Source organism: Oncorhynchus kisutch, linkage group LG10 (genome assembly GCF_002021735.2).
Source record: "Oncorhynchus kisutch isolate 150728-3 linkage group LG10, Okis_V2, whole genome shotgun sequence".
Classification (NCBI taxonomy): domain Eukaryota; kingdom Metazoa; phylum Chordata; class Actinopteri; order Salmoniformes; family Salmonidae; genus Oncorhynchus; species Oncorhynchus kisutch.
In genome coordinates this window covers 45,564,188-45,585,398 of record NC_034183.2, presented here as the reverse complement: position 1 = coordinate 45,585,398, position 21,211 = coordinate 45,564,188, and the positions used below count along the sequence as shown (strand labels likewise).

General features: G+C 46.5%; 1 protein-coding gene across 2 annotated transcripts; it reads left to right on the top strand.

Annotated features, from left to right (window-relative positions):
* The first annotated feature begins 997 nt into the window (after positions 1 to 997).
* Positions 998 to 20,564, top strand: LOC109897235 (SH2B adapter protein 1-like). Of its 2 annotated transcripts, none has more exons than XM_031833761.1 (9): positions 998 to 1,127; positions 2,404 to 4,570; positions 5,942 to 6,043; positions 6,421 to 6,512; positions 6,701 to 6,783; positions 12,799 to 12,945; positions 13,115 to 13,320; positions 18,587 to 18,761; positions 20,357 to 20,564. In XM_031833761.1, exons 2-9 carry the CDS (start codon positions 2,804 to 2,806, stop codon positions 20,449 to 20,451), a joined length of 2,667 nt encoding a protein of 888 aa, XP_031689621.1. In that variant the 5' UTR covers positions 998 to 1,127; positions 2,404 to 2,803; the 3' UTR covers positions 20,452 to 20,564. The 2 variants fall into 2 exon arrangements, with proteins under 2 accessions (XP_031689621.1, XP_031689620.1); XM_031833760.1 differs by lacking the exon at positions 998 to 1,127 and adding an exon at positions 1,134 to 1,319.
* Positions 20,565 to 21,211: the final 647 nt, after the last annotated feature.

Here is a 21,211-nt window from a genome sequence, read left to right as displayed (position 1 = left end):
TAGTCCACAATCATCAAATCAATCATCACAATCAATCAAAGCCAGAGTATTTAAGATTTCCAGTATACATTTTTTTTAATGAAAGACAAATTATGAACACACCTGCTAATCCTTCTCTATTCTATTTTAGTCTATTCAATGCTATTCTATTGTAGTGCATTCCTCTATTTTAGACAACTTTATTGGAAAACAATCACAGTAAGGAACTTAATTGTTACGCAGAAAGGAATATTGAGATAAAAATTGACAGTAAGTACACACTGTGTATAAACAACACAACACTGAAAGCAAGCTATAAAGACAACACCAACACCAAGCACAGCAGTAGGCCTATGTGCTCATGTGGCCACTGACACAGAAATGCTGCATGTAGGCCTACTATAGTCTACAGCAATCATGGATCTATTCAGCTAGTTTGAAATAAATAGTTTACCAGTCTCTTTAAGGATATATTTGAATTCAAATCTAATTTTATTTGTCACATGCACCGAATACAACAGGTGCAGTATACCTTACAGTGAAATGCTTACTTACAAGCCCTTAACCAACAATGTGTTTTTAAGTAAAAATGAAGAAATAAAAGTAACAAATCATTAAAGAGCAGCAGTACAATAACAATAGTGAGGCTATATACAGGGGGTACAGCGTCAATGTGCGGGGGGCACCGGTTAGTCGAGGTAATTGAGGTAATATGTACATGTGGGTAGAGTTATTAAACGTATGCATAGATAAATAGATAATAACAGAGAGTAGCAGCAGCAGCAGCATAAAGGGGGAACAATGCAAGTTAGTACGATGCAAGTAGTACAAAAACATTTGAAATGATATGCAATTATATAGGCTTGTTGTAAACATTTTGTAAAAATAGATAGCGTGGTAGTTCAGTATGAGACCAACACTCATTTAATGAATTTCGAAATGTTTTTAGTAACCCCTCCATTTCCCCACCATCCAGGGACTCAAACAGACTATTGCAACTCCTCCTGGTTAGTCTACTTTCACCTCCCGCTGCCCATCCTCTCTCTCCCACTATATCGCGAGAGATAGGGAGCGCAGAAATATTCATATGTTAGCCACAACTGTTATAAAACGACAATTATATCGCGGACATATGAACGAATTGTAATGTAAGCCAACGCAAGATTGCTAAATTAGTTATTTTATTAATAGCTGGCTAGCTAATAATAATAGCTAGCCACATATTGACGTTAGCTATAGCGATTCGCCTGTCGGCTGTAGTAGCACATCTGGGAGGCACAAGTTACGATTTAACTAGCTAACTGTAAAGTGGTCACTATTTTGAAGACACGCGTGTACAAGTGGGTAAACATAACATTACTTCAATTAGCTAGCACCCCTTATTCAATGATAATAGCCATAGCCTAGCTAGCTACGGTTAGCTGGCTAAACCGCTGTTATTGAATTAAAACCGCTAGCTAGGCTTACATTTTAGCTTCATTGTTGAATATTGGCTAGTTAGCTAACTGCTTCAAGCTTGTGCTTTTTTATTTAGTTAGCTAACATGGTTCTGTTCAGAAGATGGGTGGCGTTACTAGCTAGCTGTGGTGGGTCGCTAGTTAGCGAACGTTAGCTAGCTAGCGCAGTAACGCTTACTAGATTGTTTATCACGCGATGTGCTGGCTCTTGTTGCTAGTTAACGTTAGCTAAGCTAACATGACCACACTGTCTGTTATGTTGCCATGCCCACGCATTACTCTGTAATATTAGCTATCTAGTTAGTGAACTGTCTCTCCTTTGTGTTATTTTAGCAATCAAGCACTGGCCTCGAGTTTCTGACGAGGCCGACAATGGTTTGTGAATTCCAGCTAACTGCGTTAGCCAGTAACGTTAGTACCAACCAGGCTCTCTGGATTGTTTACATCCAGCGCCAGTTTGCAAACTAGCTAGGTAGTGTAACTAGCTTGCTACAATAATCTAGCAGCAAGGTATTTTTTTTTCGTCATCAAGGTAGATAGTTAGCTTTGCCACGCTATCTTTGGATTTGCTACAGTATGTCAAAGTGATTACGCGGCTACTTATCTGAACACTGACAAATCAGTTTGTGGATTTTCACCATACCTAGCTACCTAAGTACCGTTATGTGAAGATCTCTAGCTACCTAATTGAATGGGCTGTCAGTCAAACGGGTTGCTAATAAATTTGTTGTTTTTGTGGATGTAAAGTATCGACTCAATTTAAATCAGTGACACTTGACACAACTGTTGTGACCACTAGTCTAACAGACAACAACTAGAGGTGGCAACCGGTGCTAGTGGTATTTGTATTAGTTACACAGTTGATTAGATATTGTAGATCATAATAGAGTTTGTTATGGATCTGGAGAACATATGTAACAGGTAAATGTGATGTCACCATTTGATTGTGCTTGTATTGTTTTCACAGGCTGCAGTTGTGTTCTTGTGGATGTGTGGTGGACCGTAAGCAGGACGGCCACTTGTGAACCTCACCTAATTTACCTTGCCCCTTTGTCCTATACATCCTCCCTGACTCCTCCCTTTTTCCTCCCGGTCTTTTATCATAGACCTTTTTAAATGTATGAAAGCATGTTGCACAGAGACAGACACCCTATATTTCTACCTCTTCTCTGTCTGTGCTCATCAGTCTGTTACGGTAGTCTTTTAGCTGAAGGTTTTAAATGGGGGTGAATCTACTCTATGCCTGGTGTAGTACGGTACTTGAATTCCCACCCATTTGTATATTAGCCTCGATGAGCTGTGCAGATTTCATTAGTCAACCTTAAGTGATAAACCAATCAGCCCCCCCTCCACTCCCTCCTGGTAGAATGAACGGATCTCTTTTAACCCCGCCTAGCCTGCGGGCAGCCAACTCCTCTACCCTGCCCCCGTCCCCCTCCCCCTCCCCGTCCCCTCCATCCCCCTCCCTGTTGCCACTGTTCCCTCGGCCACCTCCCTTGGCCCAGCCTCACCCCTCCTCGCTCTCGGACACCCCCACGCCCTCCCCCTGCCTGAGCTGGACAGAGTTCTGTGAGCTGCATGCCCGCATGGCGGCCGGGGACTTTGCCCGCCACTTCCGGGCGTTCCTCCTGGAGAACCCGCACTACTCCCCCGACTCTGCTGCCGCCTTCTGTCGCCGCTTCACTGACCGCTTTGTCCGACATTTCCAGAGCGAACTGGAGGGGGTGGCCGGGGCGCCGGGTACAGCCCCCGGGATGGAGGCAGGGAGCTGGGCTCCCCAATTAGACGCCACCTCCCTGGAAGAGGAGGCGGTCTCTCCCCCTCCCATCACCGAGGGATCCTGCTACCACGCCTGTGCCCCAGCCAACCCGGTGCGAGCTCTGCCCAAGCCAGCCTCCACACGCCTGGTGTTGGAAACCCGAAGTGGGGACCAATTTCAAGATTCCTATGCTGTCACAACGGTCCTCCCCCCATCTTCCTCCTCCTCCTGCTCCTCCTCAGTGGGAGGAGGAAACAATGGCGGGCGGGAAGAGAGGGGTGCCCCAGTTACTGTTAAACACTTCCCTGGCGTCTGCCCGGGCAATGGAGAAACAACGGCTGAGGAAGAGGAGGATAGCTGGGCGGGCGTAACGGTCATGGAGGAGGAGGTGGAGCTAGATGAGGGTGAGGCAGATCTGGAAGTTTGCTTGGACAATGAAGACCCCTCCCACATGCCCCAAACGCCTGCCTCCCCTTGCTCCGACACACCCCCTCCCCGCTCCAAGGGTAACGCCACACCGGCCTCGACAGGAAGCCAGTCCAAAACCAAACTGAAGAAGCGCTTCTCTCTGCGGAGTGTTGGGCGCAGCGTGCGGGGTAGTGTCCGGGGCATCCTGCACTGGCGCAGCTCATCCAGCGACTCCCCACAGAGCTCCTCCCAGTTGCCCTCCAGCTACAGCTACACAATGGGGGTCCAAGACGCTGCCACCGGCTCTTCCTCCAAGAGGAACTCTGGCACTCAGCCCCCGACTCCCACCTCCTCCATGCCTGTCTCTCTCTCCCTGCCCCTCTCCCTCCCCCACTCCTCCTCCTCCTCCCTGCCCCCGTCTTCCTCCAGCAGTGCCACCTCCCTCTCGTTGTTGGAAGCGCGGGACCGCCGGCGGAGCAATGGCGAGGGGGGAGAGAAGGAGAAGTGGAGCCACCGGCTGGAGAAGTTGCGTCTGTCTCGCTCCCCACCCCCCGTTCTCTCCTCAGCACCCACTTCGGCCGTGGTGTCGCCTTCCTCCGGCCTGCCCCCCAGCAGCAGCAGCAGCACCACCCTGAGGAAGACGGGCCGGCTGGTGAGGGAGGGAGGAGTCAGCATCAGCTCCTCCATGCCAGATGAGTTTGCCGGGAGCCACGGTGGTTTCCCTGGCTTTTCCTTTGGCCTGCTGCACCACGGCACACAAGAACACAACAACGCTGGCACCGGCTTAAACAACACCTCGTCCACCGCTAATGCTGCTCAAACAGCCGCAGTGCAGCCTCTCGTCCCTGGGGGCACTGTGGGCTGGAGGGGCGGTCGTTGGCACAAGTGCCGACTGGTCCTGAGGGAGAGGGACAAGGAGGGGGAGCGGGGCGAGGAGTACTATCTGGAGTTCTTCATCCCGCCTAAAGTGAGTGTGAGACCTGCCCTGTGCAACTCAATATTAGGAAGGTGTTCTTAATGTTTGATATACTCGGTGTATATAGCTGCCCCCCAAAAAATCATATTTGATAATGATACATTAATAATACGCTTGCTATATTGTTTTTACGTGAACATAATCAATGATGAAATTTAAATGCAAAACTCCATTTTGTTGTTTTTAAGTTGACAGTTTAATGCCCTAACAGATAACACTGCCATATTGAGAATTTTTTGGGGAAGATAAAGTTCATGTTTGTAATCGTACAACATTATTGTGATCGCATTATTTGTGACAAAAAAAATTAAAACTTATTGTGAAATTTAACAATGCTTATTCTTAACATACAAAGTACAACATTTTCATTCAAATCCTTATTGGGTAAAACTATATTATTCCTCCCATTTTCGATTTAAGTTCCTCATTGTCATTTGAAATCCTGGCCACATTCTTAACAGTTTAGCCTGTCAATCATTGTGAGTGGGATTGTCAGGGGAGGAGCTGGATATTTGTGAGAGTCACAGGATTGGTAGGGTTTTTAGACCTGTTAAGGAATTATTGGGGGTGGGATTTTCAGGGAAGGTAGTAGATTAGTAATTGAGTTATTAAAACACTTTTTCAATATATTGTGGCAAAACCTAACAAAAATATAAACTCAACATGTACATGCCAGAAAGATACCAGAAAGTTACATAAGCACAAAACAATTATTTCTCTCAAATTTTGTGCACAAATTAGTTTGTATCCATGTTAGTGAGCGTTTCTCCTTTGCCAAGATAATCCATCCACCTGACCAGGTTGTGGCATATCAAGAAGCTGATTAAACAGCATGATCATTACACAGGTGAACCTTGTGCTAGGGATAAAAGGCCACTCTAAAATGTGCAGTTTTGTCACACAACACAATGCCACAGATGTCTCAAGTTTTGAGGGTGTGTGCAATTGGCATGCTCCACCAGAGCTGTTGCCAGAGAATTAATGTTAATTTCACTACCATAAGTCGCCTTCAACGTCGTTTTAGAGAATTTGGCAGTACGTCCAACCGGCCTCACAACCGCAGACCACCTCCTGCGGTTGTGATGCTGAGGAGTATATCTGTCTATAATAAAGCCCTTTTTTGGGGGAAAAACTCATTCTGATTGGCTGGGCCTGGCTCACCAGTAGGTGGGGGGTTGGAGGCATCAGGGTAGATTGTGTATCCTTGATGTAACACTGAAAGGCATGACAACCTGTCAACATGCTCCTTTGTAATGCTTGGAAATTAATGATCTGTCAAAATGTGAAAATTGCACAATTTCTCTGAGCGCATAGATGGTGTCTTATTTATTCAATGTTCTTCTCTTTCCCCCTGTTTCTCAGTCCTCCAAGCCCAGGCTGACTATCCCATGCTGCTCTATTGTGGATGTGAGGAGCACCACAGCCCTGGAGGTGCCTGATAAGGAGAACACCTTCCTCCTGCAGGTAAACACTCTGATCTGTCCATCCTTTCATTTCCTTATTTTTTCAAATCCCCTTTCTTGTTCTCTCAGTTCATTTAATTCAGGTAGTCAGCTCCTGTTCAGCTTGCATCTGTAGACTGACTTGTATTTCGCTCGCTCGCTTTCTCTCACCCCCCTCTGTCGCCCCCTCTCTCTCTTTCTCTCACCCTCTCTTTCTCTCACCCTCTCTTTTTCGCACCCCCCTCCCTCTCTCACCCCCCTGTCTCTCTCTCACCCTATCTGTCTCTCACCCCCTCTCTTTCTCTCGCCCTCTTTTTCTCACCTCCCTCCCTCTCTCACCCCCTCTCTCTGTTGCCCCCATTCTCACTCTCTCGCTAACCCTATCTTTCTCTCTGTCAGTTGGAGGGACAGGTGCAGTATGTGATTGAGACGCGAGATGCTGTGCAGATGAGAGCCTGGTTGAGTGACATCAGGAACGGTATATGTATCAGGTAAGCAAATTGTGTGTTAAGTAATATGAGTTTTCTTTCAAGTCAGTGATTAGGGGGGGGGGGCAGTGAGTGAGTTAAGAGGGACTATGTATATTCTTGTATTCACTGTCGGTCAACTATTGATGAGGTCAACAGAAGTAGGAGCGACATCCCACCTAGAACAAGTTTTGTGTATCTTGACTCTACAGTGAACAGGAGGACATAGAAGCTGTGTGTGGGGGACCCATGGACATTAGTGGAACGCCAGAATTCAGTGACCGTCTCTCTCAAGGTGAGTGGGGCATGCCAAATCCCAAATCGACCCCATGACACCTCCCCAAGCCACTACTCTTAGACCAGTATATACCAACCAGTTAATCGCAGTCGTAGTCAACTAGGCATTCCTAGTCGATCGCCGAACATTTCTTTGCGCTCCTCTTTTTTATTGTTTTTTTGTTGCCTTGAGCTGTTGGTGGTAAATGCACTTGATTCAGCTGCCCTGTGTGCTGGGTAGGCAAAGTGTTCCCATTTTGAACCATTTCGTTTGTCTGAAGGAACAAACTCTGCCTACCCGGCAGACCTGTAGAGCTAAATCAAGTGTGCCTACTGCGCTGGCCAATCGGTAGCTCCCAATACTGAATGAACACTTATTTTAACTTAATATAATACATCAATAAAATCAATTTAGCCTCAAGTAAATAATGAAACATGTTCAATTTGGTTTAAATAATGCAAAAACAAAGTGTTGGAGAAGAAAGTAAAAGTGCAATATGTGCTATGTAAGAAAGCTAACGTTTCAGTTCCTTGCTCAGAACATGAGAACATATGAAAGCTGGTGGTTCCTTTTAACATGAGTCTTCAATATTCCCAGGTAAGAAGTTTTAGCCTGTAGTTATTATAGGAATTCTAGGACTATCCATTTGTATTTCATTAACCTTTGACTATTAGATGTTCTTATAGGCACTTTAGTATTGCCAGTGTAACAGTATAGCTTCCGTCCCTCTCCTCGCTCCTCCCTGGGCTCGAACCAGCAACACAACGACAACAGCCACCATCGAAGCGTTACCCATGCAGAGCAAGGGGATCAACTTACTAGAAGGCTCAGAGCGAGTGATGTTTGAAATGCTATTAGTGCGCGCTAACTAGCTAGCCATTTCACTTCGGGTTACACCAGCCTCATCTCGGGAGTTGAAAGGCTTAAAGTCATCAACAGCGCAATGCTTGATGCACAACGAAGAGCTGCTGGCAAAACGCACGGAAGTACTGTTTGAATGAATGTTTACGCGCCTGTTTCTGCCTACCACCGCTCAGTCAGATACTTAGATACTTGTATGCTTGTATGCTCAGTCAGATTAAATGCAACGCAGGACACGCTAGATAATATCTAGTAATATCATCAACCATGTGTAGTTAACTAGTGATTATGATTGATTGTTTTTTATAAGATAAGTTTAATGCTAGCTAGCAAATTACCTTGGCTTACTGCATTCGCCTAACAGGCAGTCTCCTCGTGGAGTGCAATGTAATCAGGTGGTAAGAGTGTTGGACTAGTCTCCTTGTGGAGTGCAACGAGAGAGAGGCAGGTCGTTATTGCGTTGGACTAGTTAACTGTAAAGTTGCAAGATTGGATCCCCCCAGCTGACAAGGTGAAAATCTGTCGTTCTGCCCCTGAATGAGGCAGTTAACCCACCGTTCCTAGGCCGTCATTGAAAGTAAGAATGTGTTCTTAAATCAAATCAAATCAAATGTATTTATATAGCCCTTCGTACATCAGCTGATATCTCAAAGTGCTGTACAGAAACCCAGCCTAAAACCCCAAACAGCAAGCAATGCAGGTGTAGAAGCACGGTGGCTAGGAAAAACTCCCTAGAAAGGCCAAAACCTATGAAGAAACCTAGAGAGGAACCAGGCTATATGGGGTGGCCAGTCCTCTTCTGGCTGTGCTGGGTGGAGATTATAACAGAACATGGCCAAAATGTTCATAAATGACCAGCATGGTCAAATAATAATAAGGCAGAACAGTTGAAACTGGAGCAGCAGCACGGCCAGGTGGACTGGGGACAGCAAGGAGTCATCATGTCAGGTAGTCCTGAGTCATGGTCCTAGGGCTCAGGTCCTCTGAGAGAGAGAAAGAAAGAGAGAGTTAGAAAGAGCACACTTAAGTTCACACAGGACACCGAATAGGACAGGAGAAGTACTCCAGATATAACAAACTGACCCTAGCCCCCCGACACATAAACTACTGCAGCATAAATACTGGAGGCTGAGACAGGAGGGGTCAGGAGACACTATGGCCCCATCCGAGGGCACCCCCGGACAGGGCCAAACAGGAAGGATATAACCCCACCCACTTTACCAAAACACAGACCCCACACCACTAGATGGATATCTACAATCACCAACTTATCATCCTGAGACAAGGCCGAGTATAGCCCACAAAGATCTCCGCCACGGCACAACCCAAGGGGGGGCGCCAACCCAGACAGGAAGATCACATCAGTGACTCAACCCACTCAAGTGACGCACCCCTCCTAGGGACGTGTTCCCTTTTTTTTGGGGAGCAGTGTAATTCAACACTTAAAAAAACAAACATCAAATGCACTTCTTCCTACTTACACTCACACTACAACCAGCACTGCAGCTGCAGTGAATGAGTAGCCAAGTGTATCGATGGGCGTTGCGTTTTTATTATTAACGGCTCGTCGTGTCTATTCTAATGCAGACTAATATTTAACTTTCTCTGGTCATAGGAACAATTTGCGCATGAGGCAGAAATAATGTGGTGCGACTCGGGGTTGGTCATCAGACTGTGTCCCCCTCTCTCTGGTCAGTCTCACCGGAGGAAAAGGAGAGATCGAGGGACCGTGAGAGGAGGACCCTCTGCTGCTCTCTCTCTCCCCTCCATCCGCTGAGACTGACCATCAGATGCAGATACAACCAGACATGGAAACGGTTTGTGGGTTTACGAAATGCACATTTCTTTATTGAATACAGTATGTGTATGATGCCTTGTCCTTTTGGTGCTGCCGATGTAGCCTGTGGAGAGAAACGCAGGTTGTGAGTTCAGCCGGCATTCTCATTTTGGTTTTGGCAGCAATCATTTGTTTTGTTGCGCTGCATTTAATGTTTCTTATCTGCCTTTTCTTATGTTACTGCTTCAGCGTATGACACTTTCTGTACTACTCTAACCCTGGCAACCTGAATCTCCCGTTCTCTCGCCGGACACCTCCGATCTCCAGCCTCATGACCATCCCCCACAACTTAACACACACATGACTTTCTCCACCGATACCACGCATTGCTTCGTCTCATGCCCGCCTGCACACTTGTCAGATCTAGGCATCTCCCTCCGACACACTGCTGCGACATGGCCCATAGACTTGACACCTTTAACACTGTTGTATTTTTGGGAACAAAAGCTCTCATGGGGTTAATTGACACTTCCTTCCACGACCTTATCTGGCCAAGACTCTGCATCAAAACTCAGCATGACAGACAATGTCTTCTCCGTTTCCCCACGCTCGGTGATCCCCACTGGATCTACCACTCACCAAACGGCGGGCGTTAGACACCGGGGGGAATCTTCAATTTCAACTGCTCCTCCTCAACACTTAATGCTAATCCGGAGTGCCCACTCTCTCTGGGTGGAGGAAATGCAATAAATCATCACGAGTCCACTCCGAGTTACCTTCAACAACTAAACAGTCCCCAACCTGACGCCACATACGGATCAGCCAAAATACAAGGATCCATTCGCTCTACAAAATCTCACTCCCACTGGGCCAGAATCATCCTTATCATCCTCAGGACAAGGGTTTCTGATGGACTTGACGCCGACCTTCCTCACCGCACTGCTTCCCTTCTATACTCATTTTCTTCTCAGCAGTCATCCCTGCACCTGCCACCACAGTTAATTCATCCTCACTCTTGTCACGTTCAATTTCCTCCTCAAGCTCTTCCAAACATTCTGTGAGATCCTCCAGTCCATATTCACTCAGGAGATTTTTTTCTTTCTTTCTTGTCTGCCATCTTACCGCGTGTCTCATCTCACCACCATCAAGCAGCCCCTGCTGCTATCACGATCACATTTTCGGGATATTCTGTCCTCTTCCACCTCATTGGTGTTACAGTATTAGATTGTCAAACAGAACTGTGTTCAGGAGCTCTAATTATCCAGGGTTCCAGTATGTGGTTGAATACCGGGGGGGGTGTATGCTTTATGCAGGGTCCTGAACAATTTATTGAAATGTATTTGTATTTAGGAATATTTGATTCATTGCCTAAATACACTGAACAAAAATATGAATGCAACCATTTCAAAGATTTTACTTAGTTACAGTTCATATAAGGCAATCAGTCAATTGAAATGAATTCATTAGGCCATAATCTATGGATTTCACATGACTGGGAATACAGATATGCATCTGTTGGTCACAGATCAGAAAACCAGTCAGTATCTGGTGTGACCACCATTTGCCGCATGCAGGGAGACACATCTCCTTTGCAGAGTTGATCAGACTGTTGATTGTGTCCTGTGGAATGTTGTTCCACTCCTCTTCAATGATGTGCGAAGTTGCTGGATATTGGAGGGAACTGGAACACGCTGTCGTACACATCAACCCAGAGCATCCCAAATATGTTCAGTGGGTGACATGTCTGGTGAGTATGCAGGTCATGGAAGAAAGGGGAAATTTTCATCTTTCTGGAATTGTGTACAGAGCCTGCGACATGGGGCCGTGCATTATCATGCTGAAACATGAGGTGATGGCGGCGGATGAATGGCACGACAATGGGCCTCAGGATCTCGTCTAAGGATCTCGTCACAGTATATCTGTGCATTCAAATTGCCATCAATAAAATGCAATTGTCTTCATTGTTTGTAGCTTACCCTGCCCATACCATAACCCCACCGCCACCATGGAGCACTCTGTTCACAACAACGCCATGGCATCTGACGCTGAGGCAAACTGCTCACCCATACGACGCCATACACGCTGTTTGCCATCTGCCCGGTACAGTTAAAACTGGGTTTCATCCGTGAAGAGCACACTTCTCAAGTGGCCATCGAAGGTGAGCATTTGCCCATTGCAGTCGGATCAAGACCCTGGTGAGGACAACGAGCATGCAGATGAGCTTCCCTTAGACGGGTTCTGACAGGTTGTGCAGAAATTCTTTGGTTGTGCTAACCCACAGTTTCATCAGTTGCCCGCGTGGTTGGTTTCAGATGATCCCGCAGATGTAGAAGCCGGATGTAGAGGTGTTGGAGGTGGCTTATGGTAGAGAAATGAACATGACATTCTCTGTAAACAGCTCTGGTGGACATTCCTGCAGTCAGCTCAAGAAATGGGACCAACACTTTACATGTTGCGTTTATTTTTTTGTTCAGTATATGTTTATTGTGCTGTTCAGGCCTTTATGTAAGATAATTGTTACCATTGATTTGTGATTGGTCTAAAATGGTAAGGTCCAAGGTGAGACCTGATGGGAATTGTACTTGAAACTCGGCCATTTCATTGTTGGCCAGACAGGACAAGGGTAAGGTTGCCATGCTGGTTGAATGCTATATTTTCAATTATTGATTGAAGCTTGGTTTCTTTTTAGCTCAACTTACTATTTGATACATTTTCCAGTTTATGGCCCTGTCCAGTTTTTGTTATGTTTGTTATTTTTGTTTGTACATAGTGTACAGTTTTCCGGTGGCTTTAACTCACCGCTGTAAATAAACAACCTCATTCTAAGTTTGCCCCGTATCGAAGTGTCTGCCTCCTTACTGAAACTTCCACTGCTTGGGTGGCCTCCATTACAGGCCGTCTGCAATAAACCTCATTCATACAGAACTGTTTTTATTTGGTAAATGTTGCATAGGCTTCCATAAAAAAAAGATGTTTAGAAACAGATCTGCGCTGTAGATCTCGGCATGCGATTTTGAAAGTCAACGTGGCTCAGAAAAGGTTGGTGACCACTGCCTTTGACACTTAATCTGTAAGAACCTACAAACAGCAGACATGTAGCATAAGGTGAGGATCTACGACCATATTCCTAACCTATCCCATCTTTTCAAATATGACTGCACGGGATAGGATCTAGGAGCCCATTTGGGATCGTTGTGTGACGATTTCCCTGTGTTTCACCATTTCTTTGCAGCTTTACAAATATATAGTTCGAACACTTAACACCTGATACAGAAAGCGAGACGACAAATGTTGTTTTAACTATGTGTCCAACGTTCCGTTGCTATTTGAAAGTACAAGAATAAGACGTCTGCTTAAATAATAAGACTGATGTTTTTGCTCCTGTCCTGTTGCAGTGTGTTATGGAGGTGTGGGCGGCTCTTCCCCGCTGATGGACCCACGCCCCCCAGAGTTACCGCCCCGCGCCCCTCTGGACGAATCAGACGGACGTGGGGGCGGAGCCGGCCTGGGTACACCATTTGCGGAGACGCCAGATGCCACAGGTGAAGGCTGCTACTTACGCAGTTCGCGCACACACGCAAACGCTTGCACAAACACACATACACACCAGAATGTACAGAGCAAGTCCTTTTTTTTGTCTAATCTTTTCATCACTCCCCAAATTCCTCCTCCCCTCATCCATCCTTCCCCTCATCCCTCCTCACCTCCCAGGCTCCTTCTTGTTCTCAGACGTGGTGGAGGCGGTGGAGCACCCTCTGAGCGAGTGCCAGTGGTTCCACGGGACGTTGTCGCGCCTCAAGGCGGCCCAGCTGGTGCTGGCGGGGGGTATGGCCAGCCACGGCGTCTTCCTTGTGCGCCAGAGCGAGACGCGCCGCGGGGAGTACGTCCTCACCTTCAACTTCCAGGGCAAGGCCAAGGTACAAGAGACGGGAGAGGGAGAGTGTGTGTCAAATCTAATCAGATTTTATTCATCACATGCACCAAGTACAGCTGGTGTGGACTTTACCGTGAAATGCTTGCTTACGAGCCCTTCCCAAAATGCAGCATTTTTAAAACCAAAAAGAGGAATGCAATAAAATGCTCAAGAATGGAGGGAGAATACAGGGAGTACCAGTACCAGATCAAAGTGCAGAGGTATGAGGTGTTTGAGGTAGATATGTACATGAAGGCAGGGTAAAGTGACTAGGCATCAGGATAGATATAAGAGTAATACTTAGAGTAAAATAAAGAACAGAGCAGCCGCAGCAAGTTATGCTTGTGCGTTTGTGTTGTCGGTCTGCGTGTAGGTGTTCTGTGTGTGTGCGTACGTACTGAATGTGTGTGTGTTTTGGTTTCGTGTGGGAGTGTCAATGTAGTGTGTGTGTGTGTGTGTGTGTATGTGTATATATATATATATATATATATATATACAGTGCCTTGCGAAAGTATTCGGCCCCCTTGAACTTTGCGACCTTTTGCCACATTTCAGGCTTCAAACATAAAGATATAAAACTGTATTTTTTTGTGAAGAATCAACAACAAGTGGGACACAATCATGAAGTGGAACGACATTTATTGGATATTTCAAACTTTTTTAACAAATCAAAAACTGAAAAATTGGGCGTGCAAAATTATTCAGCCCCCTTAAGTTAATACTTTGTAGCGCCACCTTTTGCTGCGATTATAGCTGTAAGTCGCTTGGGGTATATCTCTATCAGTTTTGCACATCGAGAGACTGACATTTTTTCCCATTCCTCCTTGCAAAACAGCTCGAGCTCAGTGAGGTTGGATGGAGAGCATTTGTGAACAGCAGTTTTCAGTTCTTTCCACAGATTCTCGATTGGATTCAGGTCTGGACTTTGACTTGGCCATTCTAACACCTGGATATGTTTATTTTTGAACCATTCCATTGTAGATTTTGCTTTATGTTTTGGATCATTGTCTTGTTGGAAGACAAATCTCCGTCCCAGTCTCAGGTCTTTTGCAGACTCCATCAGGTTTTCTTCCAGAATGGTCCTGTATTTGGCTCCATCCATCTTCCCATCAATTCTAACCATCTTCCCTGTCCCTGCTGAAGAAAAGCAGGCCCAAACCATGATGCTGCCACCACCATGTTTGACAGTGGGGATGGTGTGTTCAGGGTGATGGGCTGTGTTACGCCAAACATAACGTTTTGCATTGTTGACAAAAAGTTCAATTTTGGTTTCATCTGACCAGAGCACCTTCTTCCACCTGTTTGGTGTGTCTCCCAGGTGGCTTGTGGCAAACTATAAACAACACTTTTTATGGATATCTTTGGCTTTCTTCTTGCCACTCTTCCATAAAGGCCAGATTTGTGCAATATACGACTGATTGTTGTCCTATGGACAGAGTCTCCCACCTCAGCTGTAGATCTCTGCAGTTCATCCAGAGTGATCATGGGCCTCTTGGCTGCATCTCTGATCAGTCTTCTCCTTGTATGAGCTGCAAGTTTAGAGGGACGGCCAGGTCTTGGTAAATTTGCAGTGGTCTGATAGTCCTTCCATTTCAATATTATCGCTTGCACAGTGCTCCTTGGGATGTTTAAAGCTTGGGAAATCTTTTTGTATCCAAATCCGGCTTTAAACTTCTTCACAACAGTATCTCGGACCTGCCTGGTGTGTTCCTTGTTCTTCATGATGCTCTCTGCGCTTTTAACGGACCTCTGAGACTATCACAGTGCAGGTGCATTTATACGGAGACTTGATTACACACAGGTGGATTGTATTTATCATCATTAGTCCTTTAGGTCAACATTGGATCATTCAGAGATCCTCACTGAACTTCTGGAGAGAGTTTGCTGCACTGAAAGTAAAGGGGCTGAATAATTTTGCACGCCCAATTTTTCAGTTTTTGATTGTTAAAAAAGTTTGAAATATCCAATAAATGTCGTTCCACTTCATGATTGTGTCCCACTTGTTGTTGATTCTTCAGAAAAAAATACAGTTTTATATCTTTATGTTTGAAGCCTGAAATGTGGCAAAAGGTCGCAAAGTTCAAGGGGGCCGAATACTTTCGCAAGGCACTATATATATATATATATACATACACACACATATACATACAGCTGATCGTCCTCGCAGTGGCAGACCACGTGTAACAACACCTGCACAGGATCGGTACATCCGAACATCACACATGCGGGACAGGTACAGGATGGCAACAACAACTGCCCGAGTTACACCAGGAATGCACAATCCCTCCATCAGTGCTCAGACTGTCCGCAATAGGCTGAGAAAGGCTGTACTGAGGGTTTGTAGGCCTGTTGTAAGGCAGGTCCTCACCAGACATCACCGGTAACGACGTCGCCTATGGGCACAAACTCACCGTCACTGAACCAGACAGGACTGGCAAAAACTGCTCTTCACTGACGAGTAGCGGTTTTGTCTCACCAGGGGGGATGATCGGATTCTAGTTTATCACCGAAGAAATGAGCGTTACTCTGAGGCCTGTGCTCTGTAGCGGGATCGATTTGGAGGTGGAGGGTCTGGGGCGGTGTGTTACAGCATCATCGGACTGAGCTTGTTGTCATTGCAGGCGATCTCAATGCTGTGCGTTACAGGGAAGACATCCTTATCCCTCATGTGGTACCCTTCCTGCAGACTCATCCTGACATGACCCTCCAGCATGACAATGCCACCAGCCATACTGCTCGTTCTGTGCGTGATTTCCTGCAAGACAGGAATGTCAGTGTTCTGCCATGGCCAGCAAAGAGCCCAGATCTCAATCCCATCTGGGATCTGATGGATCGGAGGGTGAGGGCTAGGGCCATTCGCCCCAGAAATGTCCGGGAACTGGCAGGTACCTTGGTGGAAGACTTGGGTAACATCTCACAGCAAGAACTGGCAAATCTGGGGCAGTCCATGAGGAGGAGATGCACTGCAGTACTTAATGCAGCTGGTGGCCACACCAGATACTGACTGTTACTTTTGATTTCGATCCCACTTTGTTCAGGGACATATTATTTAATTTCTGTTAGTCACATGTCTGTGGAACTTGTTCAGTTTATGTCTCAGTTGTTGAATCTTATGGCCATACAAATATTTACACATGTTAAGTTGACAGTGAGAGGACGTTTCTTTCTTTGCTTAGTTAATATATACAGTTGAAGTCAGAAGTTTACATACACTTAGGTTGGAGTCATTAAAACTTGTTTTTCAACCACTCCACAAATTTCTTTTCAACAAACTATAGTTTAGGCAAGTCAGTTAGGACATCTAGTTTTTGCATGACACAGGTAATTTTTCCAACAATTGTTTACAGATGAATTCACTGTATCACAATTCCATTGGGTCAGACGTTTACATACACTAAGTTGACGGTGCCTTTAAACAGCTTGGAAAATTTCAGAAAATGATTAAATGGCTTTAGATGCTTCTGATAGGCTAATTGACATCATTTGAGTCAATTGGAGGTGTACCTGTGCATGTATTTTAAGGCCTACCTTCAAACTCAGTGCCTCTTTGCTCGACATCATTGGAAAATCAAAAGAAATCAGCCAAGACCTCAGAAAGAAAATTGTAGACCTCCACAAGTCTGGTTTATTCTTGGGAGCAATTTCCAAACGCCTGAAGGTACCACGTTCATCTGTACAAACAATAGTACGCAAGTATAAACACCATGGGACCACGCAGCCGTCATACCGCTCAGGAAGGAGACGCTTTCTGTCTCCTAGAGATGAACGTACTTCTGTGCGAAAAGTGCAAATCAATCCCAGAACAACAGCAAAGGACCTTATGAAGATGCTGGAGGAGACAGGTACAAGGATTCGATATCCACAGTAAAACGAGTCATGATACAGGCATCGCATTTAGTTTGGGTGCCATTAATTGGCTATTTTTTTGCAGTCTGGCTATTTAACAGTGTTGTGGCTTGGTGGTAAAAGCTTTCTCTGAGCCTGTTCGTCCGAGAGCCAATGTTCTGATACTGTTTGCTGGATGGTTAGCAGAGAGAACAGTCTATGACTTTGGTGGCTGGAGTCTTTAGCAATTTTTCCGGCCTTCCTCGGACACTTGTCTGGTTTAGAGGTCCTGGATGGCAGGGAGTTTGGCCCCAGTGATGTACTGGGCTGTCCGCAACGCCCTCTGTAGCGCTTTGTGCATTTGCCATATCAAGCGGTGATGCAGCCAGTCAAAATGCTCTCGATAGCACCAATGAACTTGAACCTCTCGACCCGCTTCGCAACAGCCTGATGGATGGGGGACGTGCTCGCCCCTCTTTCTCTTGTAGTCCACAATCAGCTCCTTAGTCTTACTGACGTTGAGGGGGAGGTCGTTGTCCTGCCAGTTCTCTGACCTCCTCCTTGTAGACTGACTTATCGCTGTCGGTGATCAGGCCTACCACCGCTGCGTCATCAGCAATCTTGTTGTTTGTTTTTTAGTCGTGCGTGGCCATACAGTCGTGGTTGAACAGGGAGTACAGGAGGGGACTAAGTACACACCCCTGAGGGGCCCCCGTGTTGAGGGTCAGCATGGTAGAGGTGTTGTTGCCTAACCTCACCACCTGGGGCCGGTCTGTCAGGAAGTCCAGGATCCAGTTGCAGAGGGAGGGGTTCAGTCCCAGGGTCTTTAGCTTGGTGATGAGCTTGGAGGGGACTATGGTGTTGAACGTTGAGCTGTAGCCCATTCTCACATAGTTATTTCCCCTCTTGTCCAGGTGGGAGGGGGCAGTGTGAAGTGCAATTGAGATTGTGTCATCTGTGTATTGGAGTGGGTTTAGGGTGTCTGGGATGATGATGTTGATGTTTGTCACGACCAGCCTTTCAAAGCACGTGATAATTACAGATGCGTGTTATACAGTGTGATAGTCATTTAGGCAGGTTACTTTGGAGCTCTTTGGAACAGTGAAAATGAAGGTCAGCTTGAAACATGTTGGGATGACAGACTGGAACGAGGTCTGCGCAGTCTTTGAGGACGCGCAGTGGTATTCCATCTGGCCCATCGGCCTTGTGATTGTTAACCTGTTGAAACGTTTTGCTCACATCGGCCACAGAGAGCGAGATCACACCTAAGTTGCATCCAGGGCTAACCCATATCCCCCTCTCTTCTCCCTTCTTTTGTCTCTCCCCCTTCTACTCCTTCCCTCTATCCCCCTTCTCATTCTCTCTCTCTCCCCCATACCTCCCTTTTCAACTCTCTCTCTCCATACTTCTCTTCCCTCTCTCTCCCTTCTCTCTGTCCCCTGCAGCACCTGCGTCTGTCTCTGAACGAGGACGGCCAGTGCCGGGTGCAGCACCTGTGGTTCCAGTCCATATTCGACATGCTGGAGCACTTCCGGGTTCACCCAATCCCCCTGGAGTCTGGGGGTGCCTCGGATGTCACCCTCATCAGCTTTGTGGGAGCCACCGCCGTCCGGCAGCCAGGTAACAGGTCAGGAGTGAAAGGTCACAGGATGTTCCACTAGGATGAAACTGCACTGGGTTTACACTGGCCTCTAAAGGCAAGTCTTGGGTGTTGTATGAATGTTGTATGTCTGGTGTGTGTGTTTTATGCATTATGATTGGCTTACACTATGCTATTACGCAAGTGAATCGATACAGTGTGCGTGTGTGTCATCCCATTGAAGATCGTGTGTGTGTGTGTGTGTGTGTGTGTGTGTGTACAGGCCATAAGTAATGTGTGTGCTAAAACATGGCCACTGCATGATGTTTCTGCCAATGTCATTATAACATAAGACTAGCTGCTTTGCATCCTCATGCTGTGTCCACTACAGCAGGGATGTCACTAGAGATTAATGGATAGGGGGGCTAAGCCACTTTTAGGGGGGTCTGGGCACCCCCCCCCCCCCCCCAGGATTTTTTTTATGGCCCCAAAACGTATTTTTATCATGTATTTTTAGAGTAATAACGGGTGCAAAAATCTATCAAAATAAGGTTATTTTTGGTCAAGGTTGGCTAAAAGTATATCTGTCTCATAGTTTGTGTTAGACACTGATCTAATATGGCTTAAATTCTCTCCAAATGAAAAAATTAAAGTCCTCTGTCCCCATCCATCCAACACCAACAAAAGGTGCAAAAATGGCTGTACTATGTAGCCACGATACTTTGGGGATTTTATTTTGAGAGAGCGAGAAATGGCAAGACATGCAGGTCATATTATACCAATAGAAAAATATCTTTATTTAAATGTCACCCTTTTGTTAATTGTTGCAAAAAAATGTACCCGATAATTCAGACACATGGAACAACATTTAATTCAACTTTATAGCCTGGCACAGATGGCAAAACTACATTAAATACAACGTTAATTAGATATCATCGCCACAACTTATGCCGATTTTAAAAGACACTGTTAACGTTACCGTTAGCTAGCTCTGTTACACTGTAACTTACAGGCAGCCTCACATAAAAACGTGTTGGTAAACAAAGCTATGATTATGACCAAAGTCTATAGTAGCGAATACTCTCTAAGTTACCACAAATTCACATTGTAGCCTATCTGCATGAATCCGTCCTGTCAGAGCCTTTTCCCGTCTGTTTACTGTTAGCTAGCAGTCTCAAGCCACAGAAGTAGCCAAAATGTTAGCTACAAGTAGACCTAACGGTCACTAGCGCCAGCAGCAGCCTCCCCCACGTCCTAGTGCTTACCCGGTTAGACGTTTAAGATGCTATGAAACGGTTGCCTAGCGACGTCCCTGCACTACAGCATGCGTGCTTACATGCGCACACACACACTGGAGTGGCTCCGCATGGCTGGTCCCATCAATTTGCACTGATGCTCCCACCCATACACCCCTGCTCCTTAAAACACAACTGCCCCCCCCCACTTTCCCTTCACACACAATTCCAAATCAACCCCTTGCCCCTACTACCCTCTGCCCCTAGGCCATAGCACTCTACCTCCTCTCCTTCTACACCCTTCCTTCTGTCCCTCCCCTTCCTCCTCCCCTCTCCTGTGTCTTCCAGAGCTCTGATTGGCTGTCTCTGTTATTGTGTTTTCGTTGGGTCATTCTTCGCAGGCCGGGACAGGGCAAGCAGCCGGCCCACAGTCTGTGATGTCATCCCCACGCGCCACCTTGACTCTCCATCAACCCCCATCTCTGACTGTGTGTAAGTGAGACCAGACTCCACAGAAAGAGACCAATTGTGTTAGAGTGAGTGAGACCGAGTGTGTGAGAGGGAGTGAGACCGAGTGTGTGAGAGTGAGACCGAGTGTGTGAGAGTGAGACCGAGTGTGTGAGAGTGAGTGAGACCGAGTGTGTGAGAGTGAGTGAGACCGAGTGTGTGAGAGTGAGTGAGACCGAGTGTGTGAGAGTGAGTGAGACCGAGTGTGTGAGAGGGAGTGAGACCGAGTGTGTGAGAGTGAGTGAGACCGAGTGTGTGAGAGTGAGTGAGACAGAGTGTGTGAGAGTGAGTGAGACCGAGTGTGAGAGAGAGTGAGACCGAGTGTGTGAGAGTGAGTGAGACCGAGTGAGTGAGACCGAGTGTGTGTGAGTGAGTGAGACCGAGTGTGTGAGAGTGAGTGAGACCGAGTGTGAGAGTGAGTGAGACCGAGTGTGAGAGTGAGTGAGACCGAGTGTGAGACAGAGAGACCGAGTGTGAGAGAGAGAGACCGAGTGTGAGAGAGAGAGAGAGAGACCGAGTGTGAGAGAGAGAGAGAGACCGAGTGTGTGAGAGTGAGTGAGACCGAGTGTGAGAGTGTGAGAGACCGAGTGTGAGAGAGAGAGAGACCGAGTGTGAGAGAGAGAGAGACCGAGTGTGAGAGAGAGAGAGACCGAGTGTGAGAGAGAGAGAGACAGAGTGTGAGAGAGACCGAGTGTGAGAGAGAGAGAGAGAGAGAGAGAGAGAGACCGAGTGTGAGAGAGAGAGAGAGA